Here is a 14702-nt window from a genome sequence, read left to right on the forward strand (position 1 = left end):
GGGTGCTGCTGTCCCATCGCACCTTTATCCAGCACCCACCGGGGGTGACACACACACACCCCGCCGCCTTTCAGCAGCTCTTCCCCGATCCCTGGCACCGCTGCCCACACACAGCAGCACTCGGGGCTGTGCCCAGGGGGCAGGTGTTTGCGTTGTCCTGTCTCCCTGTCTCTCCTCCCACCTCTGGGAGCCCTGGGGTGAGGTGAGACTGGTCTGAGACCTGCTGGTCTGGGGCAGGACAAACCAGTCCCCTCCTCCCCCCACCCTATAAACTCTGTGCTGCTCCAGCCAGTCGGGGGCACCACCCGGTTCCAGGGGCTGGTTCTGTTTGGGGCATGAAACGCCCGTCCAGCCCTCACCTCCTGCCCTGAGCCAGGCAGAGCGCAGGGGGACAGTGACTGGATGGGCAGCGCTCTCCCCAGGAGCAGAAGGAGGGGAATAAATGGGGTCAGGCATGGAAGGGCCAAGGGAGAAACCTCCCTCAGAACGGAGCTTGGCCAACCTAGATCCGGGCTCCTTGTGGGATTTCTTTCCTCTCGTAACTGAAATATGTGGGGCCTGTCAAAACACTGAATCCAATTATTCCATCGCCTGGCGCTCCAGGCCCGGTTCTCCATGGCCCTGTGCCTTCTTGGGCAGTCATGTGTCCCTACGCGGATTCTCACTCACGCAAAGAAACGTGGCATTCGTGAAACCTGATGGGATGATTCCCACAACTGGACTATTAAAATCACCAGCCACAAAACCCTGTGTAGGAAGGACAGAGGGGAACAGAGGTGGTTTTTTTTGCGGGGGAGAGGCGCTCTACATGAAAGACACCCTTCCCGGCTTTAGAGATACTGGTAACTCAAGCACAGGATCTCCACTCAACTCCAGGTGCTAGGACTTTAACAAAAACAGTAATTATCACGAGACTCATGACAAAATCACGAGAGCTGGCATGCTGGTCACGTGTGGAACGAACGGTGGTGTTCTTCCGGGGGGCTCTGCTTTGGGAGACGTATGCTGGAGATTCCCTGCTGCTGGCAGGGAAACATCATTCGCGTTTCTGAAAGTTACAGGTGTTTAAAAACTGGAGAGGGTGCAGAAAAAAGCCACCAAAATGATTTAAGGTGCTCCCCTGCCCCTAATCAATCAGAGCTTGTCCGTGGAGAGGAACGGCTCTACAACAATGCCTGACAAAACAGCGAGAGGTTTAAGGAGCAAACTCTATTTGGCTGGTCAGAGAGAAGCTGGAGTGTGAGCTGATTACAGTGTATGAGTACCTTGGCAGGGAGATAACACCAGACATCTAGTGGAGACAGGCAGAACAAGAACCAACAACTGGTAACTGAAACCAGACAAATGCAAATTAGAATGCAGCAGGCCCATTTGTTTTTTAAACAAGGAGGGTGATAAAGCATTGGAACAAATTACCAAGTGTCCTCAGATCAAGACTGGCTGCCTTTCTGGAAGGTGCTTTAGCCAAACCCAAGTTATTGGGCTTAACGCAGGGGGAACAAGGTGAAAAGTCTGGCCTGTGCTGTACATTTCATGCCCACTTTGCACTGGTCTAAATGACTGTACAAGATCTGGGATGATGGAGAATCAGGCCTGAAATACAGAGCTCCCGCGACAAAAATCTCCAGCGGCTTCGCTCGTAACACAGGGGTTGTGGGTGAAACGTTACTTGGTACCAATATTCCACAGCACGGTGGTGGGGAACAGTGTAAGTGGCTCTGGCTCCCAGCCCTGTTCTTGCTGGGTCCCCCGGTGAAAAGAAGCAGCTGGTGGCTCTTGCAGCTAAGACCACCCCCAGGCAGCAGCAGGGTTGCAGTTTCCATTAATTACTGAACTGTTGAGCACCCCCAGAGGTGATGTCCAGAGGCGAGAAGGAATTGCTGTCTGCAGCTTCAACATCACCACTGACCTGCTGTGTGACTGTGCGTAAGTCACTTCCCTACCCCATGCCTCAGTTTCCCCTCCCCAGTCTTTGTTAAGGCCAAGGGCTGTTTCTCAGCATAGGTGTGTACAGCGCCCAGCACAATAGGATTCTGTTCTACGCAGGTGCTTAGTCAGCCCTCCTCAGGTAGGATGGCGACAAAGGCTGTATAAATTCCTGAATACGCTTAGATTAGACTGAATAGTCTCTGGACTGAGAGGAAGGAGGGGCCAGTGCTTAGGGCCCCAGCCTGCGACTTGGGAAACCCAGGTTCTGCCACAGACTCCCTCTGTGCAACCTTGGGCAGGTCACTTCAGTTTCCCCACCTGTACAAAGGTGATAATACCCCCGCCTCGCCTCCCAGGGGTGTTGTGAGAGTACATATGTTAAAGACTACGAGGGGCTCAGATACTGTGGTGAGGGGGGCCAGGTGACCTTAGCCAGAGAGATCCTTGTTGGGGCCAGGACAGCCTGCGTGCTGTGTCTGTGCAGCGCCTGGCGCACTGGGGGTGCTGCTGTCAGACCCATAAGAATCAAGTTGTTCTTTACGGCACAGTCAGTTGAGGTGGCTGTCGAGGACCACGGGGACGTTACAGTGGATTACAACAGGTACTGAATAGTAATAACAACACTTTGCACTTCTCTGGGGCCTTCAGACCACACGGAGCTCGGCAAATATCTGGGCCCTACTCCACCCACCCTGGGTCGGGGCTCTGGGGGTCAGCCCTGCCCCGCAGCTGGGCACAGAGAGTCACAGAGCGAGAACAGGTTTCAGAGTAGCAGCCGTGTTAGTCTGTATCCACAAAAAGAAAAGGAGGACTTGTTGCACCTTAGAGACTAACAAATTTATTTGAGCATAAGCTTTCGAGAGCTACAGCTCACTTCATCGGATGCATGTAGTGGAAAATACAGTGGAGAGATTTTATATACACAGAGAACATGAAACAATGGGCGTTACCATACAGATGGTAACAAGAGTGATCAGGTAAGGTGAGCTATTACCAGCAGGAGAGCGGGCGGGGGGGTGGGGTGAGGTGGGGAACCTTTTGTAGTGATAATCAAGATGGGCCATTTCCAGCAGTTGACAAGAACGTGTGAGGAACAGTAGGGGTGGGGGAGTAAACACGGGGAAATAGTTTTACTTTGTGTAATGACACATCCACTCCCAGTCTTTATTCAAGCCTAAGTTAATTGTATCCAGTTTGCAAATTAATTCCAATTCAGCAGTCTCTCGCTAGAGTCTATTTTTAAAGTTTTTTTGTTGAAGAATTGCCACTTTTAGGTCTGTAATCGCGTGACCAAAGAGATTGAAGTGTTCTCCAACTGGTTTTTGAATGTTATAATTCTTGACGTCTGATTTGTGTCCATTTATTCTTTTACGTAGAGACTGTCTGGTTTGACCAATGTACATGGCAGAGGGGCATTGCTGGCACATGATGGCATAGATCATATTGGTGGATGTGCAGGTGAACGAGCCTCTGATAGTGTGGCTGATGTTATTAGGCCCTGTGATGGTGTCCCCTGAAGAGATATGTGGACACCATTGGCAACGGGCTTTGTTGCAAGGATAGGTTCCTGCGTTAGTGGTTCTGTTGTGTGGTTGCTGGTGAGTATTTGCTTCAGCTTGGGGGGCTGTCTGTAGGCAAGGACTGGCCTGTCTCCCAAGATCCGTGAGAGTGATGGGTCGTCCTTCAGGATAGGTTGTAGATCCTTGATGATGCGCTGAGGGGTTTTAGTTGGGGGCTGAAGGTGACGGCTAGTGGCGTTCTGTTATTTTCTCTGCTGGGACTGTCCTGTAGTAGGTGACTTCTGGGAACTCTTCTGGCTCTGTGAGAACAGGGGGGGAGCCCTGGGACTAGAACCCAGGTGTCGGGGCCCCCCAGCGCCCCCGACCACTGAACCCCACACCCCTCCCAGAGCTGGGGAGAGAACCCAGGCATCCGGGCCCTCCAGCACCCCCTGACCACTCAACCCCACACCCCTCCCAGAGCTGGGGAGAGAACCCAGGCGTCCGGGCCCTCCAGCACCCCCTGACCACTCAACCCCACACCCCTCCCAGAGCTGGGGAGAGAACCCAGGCATCCGGGCCCCAGGGCAAGGCCCCCCCAGCCAGTCCCGCAAGCTGGGCTCTGGAGCAGGGACTTACCCCGCCCCTTTGGCAGGTGGGGGGTCAAAGGTCACGCCTCGGCCCCGCCTCCCAGGCTCCAGCGGAAGCCAGGCCCATCCAAGATGGCGGCGCCCCCGCCCGGCTACTTCCGCCCGGGTCACGTGAGGCGGGAAAGCCGGGGACTTGTCCCACGCGGCTCCAAGATGGCGGCGCCCATGCTGAGCGCTCTGCGGCGGCCGGGCTGGGGCCTGCGCGGGGTGGGGCGGGCTCGCGCCAGCGGCCCCCACCGGAGGGGTAGGCACCGGCCGGAGCCCCGCCCCCCGGGAGCCCCGCCCCGCCGCCCTGGGGGGAGAGCCGCCCCCTGGGCCCGCCGGGGCTGGGGTCCGCCTGGCCTGGCGGTGCCCCCCCCCCCCCCGCTAGTCCTGGGGGGCTGAACTGCCCGCTGCCCCCGGGGCTGGGGGCTGAGGGGAGCGGGGGCTGGCGCTGCCCCCGGGGCTGGGGGCTGAGGGGAGCGGGGGCTGGCGCTGCCCCCGGGGCTGGGGGCTGAGGGGAGCGGGGGCTGGCGCTGCCCCCGGGGCTGGGGGCTGAGGGGAGCGGGGCCTGGCGCTGCCCCCGGGGCTGGGGGCTGAGGGGAGCGGGGCCTGGCGCTGCCCCCGGGGCTGGGGGGCTGAGGGGAGCGGGGGCCTGGCGCTGCCCCCGGGGCTGGGGGCTGAGGGGAGCGGGGGCCTGGCGCTGCCCCCGGGGCTGGGGGCTGAGGGGAGCGGGGGCCTGGCGCTGCCCCCGGGGCTGGGGGCTGAGGGGAGCGGGGGCCTGGCGCTGCCCCCGGGGCTGGGGGCTGAGGGGAGCGGGGGCCTGGCGCTGCCCCCGGGGCTGGGGGCTGAGGGGAGCGGGGGCCTGGCGCTGCCCCCGGGGCTGGGGGCTGAGGGGAGCGGGGGCCTGGCGCTGCCCCCGGGGCTGGGGGCTGAGGGGAGCGGGGGCCTGGCGCTGCCCCCGGGGCTGGGGGCTGAGGGGAGCGGGGGCCTGGCGCTGCCCCCGGGGCTGGGGGCTGAGGGGAGCGGGGGCCTGGCGCTGCCCCCGGGGCTGGGGGCTGAGGGGAGCGGGGGCCTGGCGCTGCCCCCGGGGCTGGGGGCTGAGGGGAGCGGGGGCCTGGCGCTGCCCCCGGGGCTGGGGGCTGAGGGGAGCGGGGGCCTGGCGCTGCCCCCGGGGCTGGGGGCTGAGGGGGCTAGCTCGGGGCCTGGCGCTGCCCCCGGGGCTGGGGGCTGAGGGGGCTAGCTCGGGGGCTGGCGCTGCCCCCGGGGCTGGGGGCTGAGGGGGCTAGCTCGGGGGCTGGCATTTTCCTGGTACTGCCCCCCTGGGGTGGGGGCTGGCTCTTAGGGGGCTGGCGCTGACCCCCCGGGTTGGCTCAGGGGTGGGGATGGCATGACATCACATCCTCACCACTGAGCTGCCCTGGTCTTGCGCTCCCACCGCCTCCTCTCTCTTCCCCAGCTGGCCTGTGCCCGGTACCTGCTCTCTGGCACTCTTCCCCCCCCCCCCCCCCGTTCTGGGATTGGGACCCTAACTCCCATTCTCCTTGCTGGGGCAGTGTGTGGGTGTTGTCCCGTACCCCCCCCCCCCCCAAACTGGGCTGCCTTTGCAAATGTTTGGTGCGACCTTGTCAAGTGATTTCCCAGTCCCTGATGCACGGCCCCTCCCAGCCCCTGAGACTCGCAGCTTGACCTTTCTCCCATTTCTCTGCAACCCACTTCCTGGCCAGCTCACTCCCCTCGCTGAGACTTGGCTCCCACCATGGAAAAGATTAGAGCAGCTGCAGGGGCGGCTGTTTTTAAAGGGACTTTGAGCTCAGCCCCACGGTTAAGCTTTGTTTAAGAACATCCGAGATCTCACATGAGTTACTGTGATTTGCTTTGCATGAGTGCCTGGTGGGGCTCAGGGATCCTGTCTGGGTGCTCACAGGGGTCCCCATACCAGAGACTGGCTTCAAATTGAGAGAAATGGGCATTGGGTTCTTTTGATCTGCCTCCTACTTTAGGATTCATGCTTTTCCCTGCTCCTATGAAGGTTATAAACTTACTCCTATGTTTTTTGCTGGGAAGCTGAGATGGTCCTGTAAATCAGCTCACTCCAGGAGCCAAGACATTTAGCAACATTGGGGTGTTTCTTGACTCATGATGAAATTGCAAGAGCTGGCAATGCTGTGATCATTAATGCATGTATCCTTGCAACGCCCCTTGTGAGAGAGGGAACTGCGATTAACTTCATTCTACTGATGGGGCAGAAGAGAGATTTTCAAAAGTGACCTGCCTGTAAGACTCAGAGCAGGGTCTGTCTTTTAACTGCATCAGTATGGTGTCTTGCACAAAGGGGCCCTGATCTCAGGTGTGACTAACCCTAAAAATGTCAGGTGTTAGCAAAACAGGAAAGGACCCCAAAATATAATTTTTATTTTGCGTGCCCTTTAAACCAACAACCTAACTGCCTCACCCCAGCCCACTAATGTGAATTATCTTGGTTCTAGTCATCTTGGAGTGGAAGAATTTGCTGTCCTAGTGGATTCTTTCTGTGAGCTCTCAGTAAAGCTTCTTCTTGTTTTTTCCCCCTCTCCCGCAGACATCAGTTTCAAGCTAGATGAGCGAACGGCTCACAGCAGCCTGGATCTCTCCAAAAAAGACACCGGCGTCATTTACCGCATGCTGGGGATTGACCCAACCAAAGTCCCCCAGAACCCTGAGCGATTTCGGGAGTGGGCTGTGGTGCTGGGGGACGCTGCCGTGTCCAGTGGCCAGCACTACTGGGAAGTGACAGTCAAGCGCTCGCAGCAGTTCCGTATCGGCGTGGCTGATGTGGACATTTCCAGGGAAGGGTGCATTGGGCACGACGACCACTCCTGGGTGTTTGCGTACTCCCACCGCAGGTGGTACGCCATGCTGGCCAACGAAACCACCCCCATCAGCAACATCGGCAACCCTGAGCGCGTGGGGCTGCTGCTGGACTACGAAGGCAGGAAACTCAGCCTGGTGGATGTGGCCAAACAGGTGTTCATCCATACCCTGGCCACGGAGTTCCAGGGGCCCGTGGTGCCCGCGTTTGCTCTCTGGGATGGGGAGCTGCTAACTCATTCTGGGTTGGATGTGCCCAAGAACCTCCAGGACAGTTAATGGTCAACCGCAGGGCCTGGGATGTCTGGACATGCCCTTCTGTAGGGAAACCTCCTTCAGTGTGAGGCAGAGAAAGGGATTTGGTCAGTCCCCTCACCCCGTTCAGCCCCGAGGGGGTGCTCTCCAGGCAGCTCTAGAGCTTGCTTTCCCCTTGGGAAGGAGCAGTCCCCTCTCAGTCCCCAGCTAGGAACCAACTCCAGCTCTTCTGCTCAGCTAAAGCAGGGTCCTCAGGCCAAGATTCTGCCTGCTACGTCTGTGGCTCAGCCCTGGAGCAGAGAAGCCCCTCACCGCCCCTGGAGATCAGGCAATCCCAGACTTGTTTCCCTTCTCCATCTTAGGTAGTCTTTAGAAGCTTTGGGGCCACCTGCCACTCCTGTGCCAAACGCCCTGCCGGTCCTGGTGCCTGTCCCCCCATCAGAGCTCCCGGTGGCAGATTTGGATTTGAATGACATGAGGCCTTGCTGGAGGGAGGGAAGCGTCACTGTCGCCCCCTTCTGCCTCAGGGAGGGGGGACAGTCGGGTGCAGCAGCTCTCAGCTGGTCGGTCGTGCGTTTCAGCGGCTGCACCTGAACCCAGCCGGAAATCCAGATCCCATTCCCCTCCTGTGGCGGCAAGGGCCGTTACGCTTCCGTTTCCACAAGTGCTTTATTAAGACGCAGCTTATTAAGCCGTTCTTTATGAAGACGCTCCCTCTTCTCCCACAGCATCCCCGCCAAAGCTGTGGTCGCTTCCCCCCGCTGTCTGGAGCCAATCAGCAGGCCCCAGGGATGGGCGGGCAAACGAATCCTGGCGCCGTTGCTTAGTGCAGCCACAGGGCTGTTCCTAGGTGCAGGGGAAAAAACCCAGGAAGGAGCAATACGTTTGGGCAGGGACTTTGTGTCTGTAGCTTTCCTCTCAGCCATGGTTTGTCTGGCTTAGCCGGGGGAGGGGGAACAGTGTTACCCCCTCACCCCCAACCCCATTAAGGACTTTGCCACTGCCCCTTCCCAATCCTTCAGGGCAGGGGTGGCCAACCTGGGGCTGAGAAGGAGCCAGAATTTACCAATGTGCATTGCCAAAGAGCCACAGTAACACGTCAGCTTCCCCCCCGCCCCCAGTGTCTCCTGCCCGCCACGATCAGCTGTTTTGTGGTGTGCAGGAAGCTTGGGGGGGGGGAGGAGCAAGGGCACGTCAGACTCGGGGAAGGGGCGGGGGCCTTGGGGAAAGGAGTGGAGTGGGACAGAGCCAGGGGTTGAGCAGTGAGTACCCCCCAGCACATTGGAAAGTTGGCGCCTATGGCTCTAGCCCCTGTGTCTATGTGAGGAGCTGCATATTAACCTCCGAAGAGCCGCATGTGGTCCCATCCCTCAGCAGCTCCGGTGCATCCGGCTACGTTCACACAAACCCAGCCCCCCGGCGGTGCTTTGCTGACTGTGTGTAGTGGTGGGTCTTCCAATCCCCTCCCCTGTAATAAACCGGAGAATCCTCAGCAGTGTGCGTCCCCTCTCTCTGCGCCGGTGTCGCTCTCCGACGTGTGTCAGGAGGGGATTCCTAGCGAAAACAGCCGCTCCCTAAACAGTGCCCAAATGCAGCCAGGTTGGTCTGTCTGGGCCCCACCCCCCCGCAGCTTTGCTGATGCTCCTCACTCCTGACCCGCAGCCTGCTGCTCTCCTAGCCCTAGGCTCCCCTCAACTCTGCCGGTGCCCCTGACCCGCAACCCCCTGCTAGCCTAATCCTGGGCTCCCCTCAACTCTGCTGGTGTCCTGACTTCCGACCCACAGCCCCCTGCTAGCCCAATCCTGGGCTCCCATGAACTCTGCTGGTGCCCCTGACTCCCGACCCGCAACCCCCTGCTAGCCCAGCCCTGGGCTTCTCCCACAGCTCTGCTGGTGCCCCTCCTGACCTGCAGCCCCCTGTTCAGTAGTGGTCCATCTTCCAAAAGCCAGAATCTTGCTCTCAAATAAGGCCCCAGTCCTCCCCTCCTCTGTTCGGATTTATTAGGTGTGTTACAGTTGCACTAGGAGTGCCAGTCCTGGGCCTGTTGTGCGAGGTGCTGCACAGACAGAACAAAAAGCTACTCCGGCCCCTAAGAACTCACAATCAAAGTGCGCGTTCAGGACTGGTCAGAGATCTGGCCGTGCAGAAGCCTCTACGGGACTCTGTGTGTATTACACAAGAACTGCAAGAATCAGGAGTCGTGGGGCTAACAAGACGTGCTTTAAACCACTGCTCCAGCTGCTGTTCTCTGCTGGAGCTGCGCTTCCCCCTTCCTCTGTACGTGGTGGTCTCTGGGAAGGCAGTGAGACCCTCTGATCCGACTACTATGGAGAGAAATAACCAGCACCCACAAAACGATCATTGAGGTAACCCAAACCCACACGCTGATCTTAAGGGACCTACCCCAGAAACAAAGTCTGGGCTGGAAGGGACCACAAGGTCATTGCATCCAGCCCCCTGTGCTGAGGCAGGACCAGATAACCCTAGACTAGCACTGACAGCTGTTTGTCCCACCTGCTCTTAAAAACCTCCAATGTGGGGATTCCACAACCTCCCTTGGAAGCCTGAGTGGGACATTAACTATCTGTAGAGTTAAAAAGTTTTTCCTAATGTCCACCCTAAACTGCCCTTGCTGCAGATTAAGCCCGTTGCTTCTTGTTCTACCTTCTGTGGATGTGGAGAAGAATTCGTCACTGTCCTCATTAGAACAGCCCTCAGCGTATTTGCAGACTGTTCTCCGGTACTCCCTCAGTCGGCTTTTCTCAAGACCAAACCTGCCCGGTTATTTTAACTTTTCCTCACAGGTCAACCTTTCCTTTGATCATTTTTGTTGCTCTTCTCTGGACTCTCTCCAATTTATCCACCTCTTTCTTAACGTGCGGCACCTGGAACTGGATACGGTTCTCCAGTTGGGGCCTCCCCAGGGCTGAGTAGAGCAGGACAGTTACTTCCTGTGTCTTACATATGATGCTCCTGTTAATACAGCTCAGAATGATATTAGTCTCTTCCAGCTGCATCTTCAACTTCATTGAAGATTCACCTGCATGTCTACTAATGTGATATATGCCATCACGTGCCAGCAGTGCCCTCTGCCATGTACGTTGGCCACACCGGACAGTCCCTACGTAAAAGAATAAATGGACGCAAATTGGACATCAGGAATGGTAACATACAAAAGCCAGTGGGAGAACACTTCAATCTCCCTGGCCATTCTATAACAGATTTGAAAGTAGCTAAACTTGAACAAAAAACCTTCAGAAACAGACTTCAAAGAGAAACTGCAGAACTAAAATTAATTTGCAAATTTAACACCATTAATTTGCGCTTGAATAGGGACTGGGAGTGGCTGGCTCATTACAAAAGCAGCTTTGCCTCTCCTGGAATTGACACCTCCTCATCTATTATTGGGAGTGGACCACATCCACCCTGATCGAAGTGGCCCTGTCAACACTGGTTCTCCTCTTGTGAGGTAACTCCCTTCTCTTCATGTGTCAGTATATAATGCCTGCAGCTGTAATTTTCACTCCATGCATCTGAAGAAGTGGTTTTTTACCCATGAAAGATTATGCCCAAATAAATCTGTTAGTCTTTAAGGTGCCACTGGACTCCTCATCTTCAACTTGTGATCCACTCGAACCTCCAGTTCCTTTTCAGCAGTATGACCGCCTGGCCAATTATTTCCCCATTTGGAGTTGTGCATTTGATTTTTCCTCCCTAAAGTAGTACTTTGCACTTGTCTTTATTGAATTGCATCTTGTTGATTTCAGACCAATTCTCTCATTTGTCAAGGTTGTTTTTAATTCTAATCCTGTCCTCCAAAGTGCCTACAACCCCTCCCAGCTCAGTGGCATCCACCAATTTTATAGGCATCCTCTCCACTCTATTATCCAAGTCATTAATGAAAATATTGAATAGAACCAGACCCAGGACTGACCCCGGGGGAACCCCAGGAGATACGCTCTCCCAGTTTGATAGCAAACCATTGATAACTGCTCCGAGTACCGTCTTTCAACCAGTCGTGGACCCACTTTATAGTAATTTAATCTAGACTGGATTTCCTTAGTTTGTTTATGAGACTGTCATGTGAGGCCATGCCAAAAGCCTTGCTAAAATCAAGTTCTATCACATCTACTGCTTCCCCCCATCCACTAGGCCAGTAACCCCATCGAAGAAGGAAATTGGGTTGGTTTGGCATGTGTTGGTCTTGACAAATCCATGCTGGCTTGTCCTTATAACCCTGTTGTCCTCTATGAATTGGTTTATAAACGGATTGGTTAATCACTTGTTCCAGTATCTTTCGTCATATCGAAGTTAGTCTGATTAGTCTATCACTCCAGGGCCCTCTTTATAAAGGTAGGTTCTCTGTTTATCCATCTCCAGTCCTCTGGGACCGCCCCCGTCCTCCAGGAGTTGTCGAAGATAATTGCTTCAGCTAGTTCCTTACGTAGCCCAGGACGAATTTCATCCGGCCCTGCCAACTTGAATACATTTAAATTAATGAAATATTCTGTATCTTAGGGTTTCCCTGTTCGGGCTTGTTATTTAGCATGTTGAGCATCTGCTCACCATTAATGTCTTTAGTGAAGATGAGGGTGGATACAAATCAATGTTATTTTTTAAAAAATTGGAATTTTTTTATTTAAATTGGATTTTTTTGATAAAATTCTTTTTGAGGGAAAAACCTGTCTAAAGATCGTTTTAATTAAGATACATTATAGCTCAAAGATCTCTCATCATGGAATAGGGATTATAAATTCTAATTCTGTAGTATGAGACAAAATATTCATGTCATGTTTAAGAAAAGTTTTGTAAATGCGTTCCAATGGTTCACGGATTAGGGACCCAATCTTATGGGGCTCCACAGGCTTCTGTAGAGATTATTTAGGTTAATCTTTCTATTTACCCGATGGGATTCAGTGCTCAGTCTAGAAGATACCATCAGAGATGCTTAGTTTTGCAGTTTTCAAACTGTGGATTTGTGTCTCCAGAGGTAACATGCTTGTTAACAGCAAAAATGTTTTAAAATAAATAATATACAGAGGTGAGAAATAACAGACCTCAACCCTATTGTCCCTCTGCACATTTGTGTACACAGAGGCAATCCCTTACCTCTCTCTAAAAGTGCAAAGTTTCAAGAAGTTCAATGAATAGAAGATTGTTGGGGGCGGAATAGATCTGGACATGGAGAAGAAGTCTGGAGATAAATGTGAGAAGGGAGGGACAGGCAGTAGAAACAAAAGTGAAACTGTTTGAGCAGCGTAGTCCAGAAATCTTGCGGTCTTTCTGAGTGTGGCCTTCATTGATTGGAGATCTACATACCATGTCACTAGAAGGGAAAACCTATAATGGCAGCAGGCCGTAAAAGAGACCCAGTTTGGGAATACGAACAATTCAAGAAATATATGTTTGCTAATGATGTTTTAAAGAAAATCACACCAGTGAACTGGTGGAAGTCGCTCAAGCACTTGGATTCAGAGGCTGTTGAAGTGATCATCTCACTTTTAACAGCAGTAGCTTCTTCTGCCAGTGTAGAAAGAACATTTTCTTTCTTTGGACTAATTCATTCCAAATGGAGAAATCGTTTGGGTCCTGAAGAAGCAGGAAAGCTGGTTTTCCTTTTCCAGATTATGAACAAACAGGAGAACGGAGGTGAAGACGACTAAGTTAGCTGCAGAAGCCAGTATTTTAAGTTTCTCATGTTGGCCTGGCTGACCTCATCCATTTAATTTTTTTTTTTAAATATTTCCTTGAACTATTTTAGTTTAAAACAATTTTAACAAAAACAAACCTGATTTTAAAAAACTTGAATGTTTAACTAAATTCAAAAATTTATATGCTTGTTTTGTTATAATATTATATGTTTGCTGTTGAAGAAAAAAAATCCAGAATATGTAACATTGTTGTTAAATAAAACAATTTAACTGTCTGTCTGGTGATGTTCTCCTCCTAATACAGCATAGCAAGGAAATCCTCCAAATAAATAACCTGTTGAATTGGAGACAGTGCATCTCCCCATGACTTCATAAATATCTGCTTCAATTACCTTTGGTAAATGAAATATCCAAACAATCGTTCAGTTTCTGATATAGCTGTAAAACTAACCTGAAAAGTTTTCAAAATAAATCACTTAAAATGTATAGTGTGTACCTTCTAAAAATGAATCCTACATCTCTTGCTAAGTTGTGAAGAATACGTATTAAGGTTATAACAACCAACAAGAAAGCACTTTTATGTAGAAAACCATGATTACATCAAGTCTTCCTGACTAGTGAATTAAATCATGATTTAAATCAATTTGATTTAGATCAAATCCACCCTGGTGAAGACTGAAGCGAAACAAGCGTTAAACCCCTCAGCCTTCTTGGTGTCGTCAGTTATTAGCTCTCCTTCCCTGCTGAGCAAAGAACCTCCACTTTCCTTCATCTTTCTCTTGCTCCTAATGGATTTAAAGAACCTCCTCTTCCTGGCTTTTATGTCGCTTGCTGGATGTAACTTGTTTAGCCTTTTGCTCCCTGCTTGTGCTAGTCCTTTGTGCTGCTCCTTAACAATTGGGCCATGTTTCCACTTTTGGTAGGATTCCTTTGTGATTTTCAGGTCATCAGTGAGCTCCTGGTGGAGCCCCATTGACCTCTGCCTGTTCGTCCCTTCCCAGCGGGAGAGTTTGCTGGTGTGCCTTGAATATTGTCTCCTTGAGAAACTGCCAGCTCTCCAGAGCTCCTTTATCCCTTGGATTTTCTTCCCATGTCAGTGCCCACGTACAGTGACCCACCATTGGGGTGGGGGCACACAGGCCAGAAATGTGTGGATCCCGGGGGCGGGGTCTGGCCCTGCCTATGTTTGACATCGAGACAGAGCTATTGTGATATATTTAGTAGCCAGTGACGCAAGCCCCAGAGAGAGCAACAGTCTCTGAATGTTTAGGGCCAGGGACTAAATTGGGATGGGAGGGGGGAAAGGAAAATCATAGTCTCCCCCCCAGCACTGCACCCATGCACCCACCCTGGCCAGGAGATGCGTGCACCCCCCTACTGATCCTTCTGCTGCTGCTGGGGGCTGCTGTTCATTGCCTCCCATCCCTTTGGGGCAGGGGAAGCGCAGAGCCCACTGGCTGTGCCATACCTAGGAGAGGGGATCCCCCAGCCCCCTATCTCCTCTTCCAGGGGCGCTGCCCCCAGCTGGCTCCGGGATGCCCTGATGAAGCACAGGGCTGAGGCTGTCTCTCAGCCTGGAGTGAAGAGCATCTGGGGAAGGGGGGCTCAGGTGTGAGGCATCTCCACCCAGGTCCCATGCCCCTTTAAGGGAGCTGGGAGCAGCTGTGTGACAAGTACCCAGCGCAGGTAGGAAGGGAGGATCCAAGCATGGGGACTGACACAGGCTCTGGCCTATCAGCGAGGGAAAGGGCTAGCGGGAGAAGGGGAGGGACCCAATGGGGAACAGAGGGAGGGGATCCAGGAGCCCACCCATCCTTTCCAGTCTCCCTGTGTCACATGGGAGAAGCGGCCAAGATGTTTGGGGGGTCCCTCTCCAGGGGGCCAGAGGG

The 14702-nt window shown here is 53.7% G+C and overlaps 1 protein-coding gene across 1 annotated transcript; it reads left to right on the forward strand.

The window, feature by feature from the left end:
* The first annotated feature begins 4150 nt into the window (after positions 1-4150).
* SPRYD4 (SPRY domain containing 4) lies at positions 4151-8654 on the forward strand. Its single transcript, XM_077838800.1, has 2 exons — positions 4151-4322; positions 6639-8654. Exons 1-2 carry the CDS (start codon positions 4151-4153, stop codon positions 7184-7186), a joined length of 720 nt encoding a protein of 239 aa, XP_077694926.1. The 3' UTR covers positions 7187-8654.
* The last annotated feature ends 6048 nt before the right edge of the window (positions 8655-14702 follow it).

Source organism: Eretmochelys imbricata, chromosome 20, assembly GCF_965152235.1.
Source record: "Eretmochelys imbricata isolate rEreImb1 chromosome 20, rEreImb1.hap1, whole genome shotgun sequence".
NCBI lineage: Eukaryota > Metazoa > Chordata > Testudines > Cheloniidae > Eretmochelys > Eretmochelys imbricata.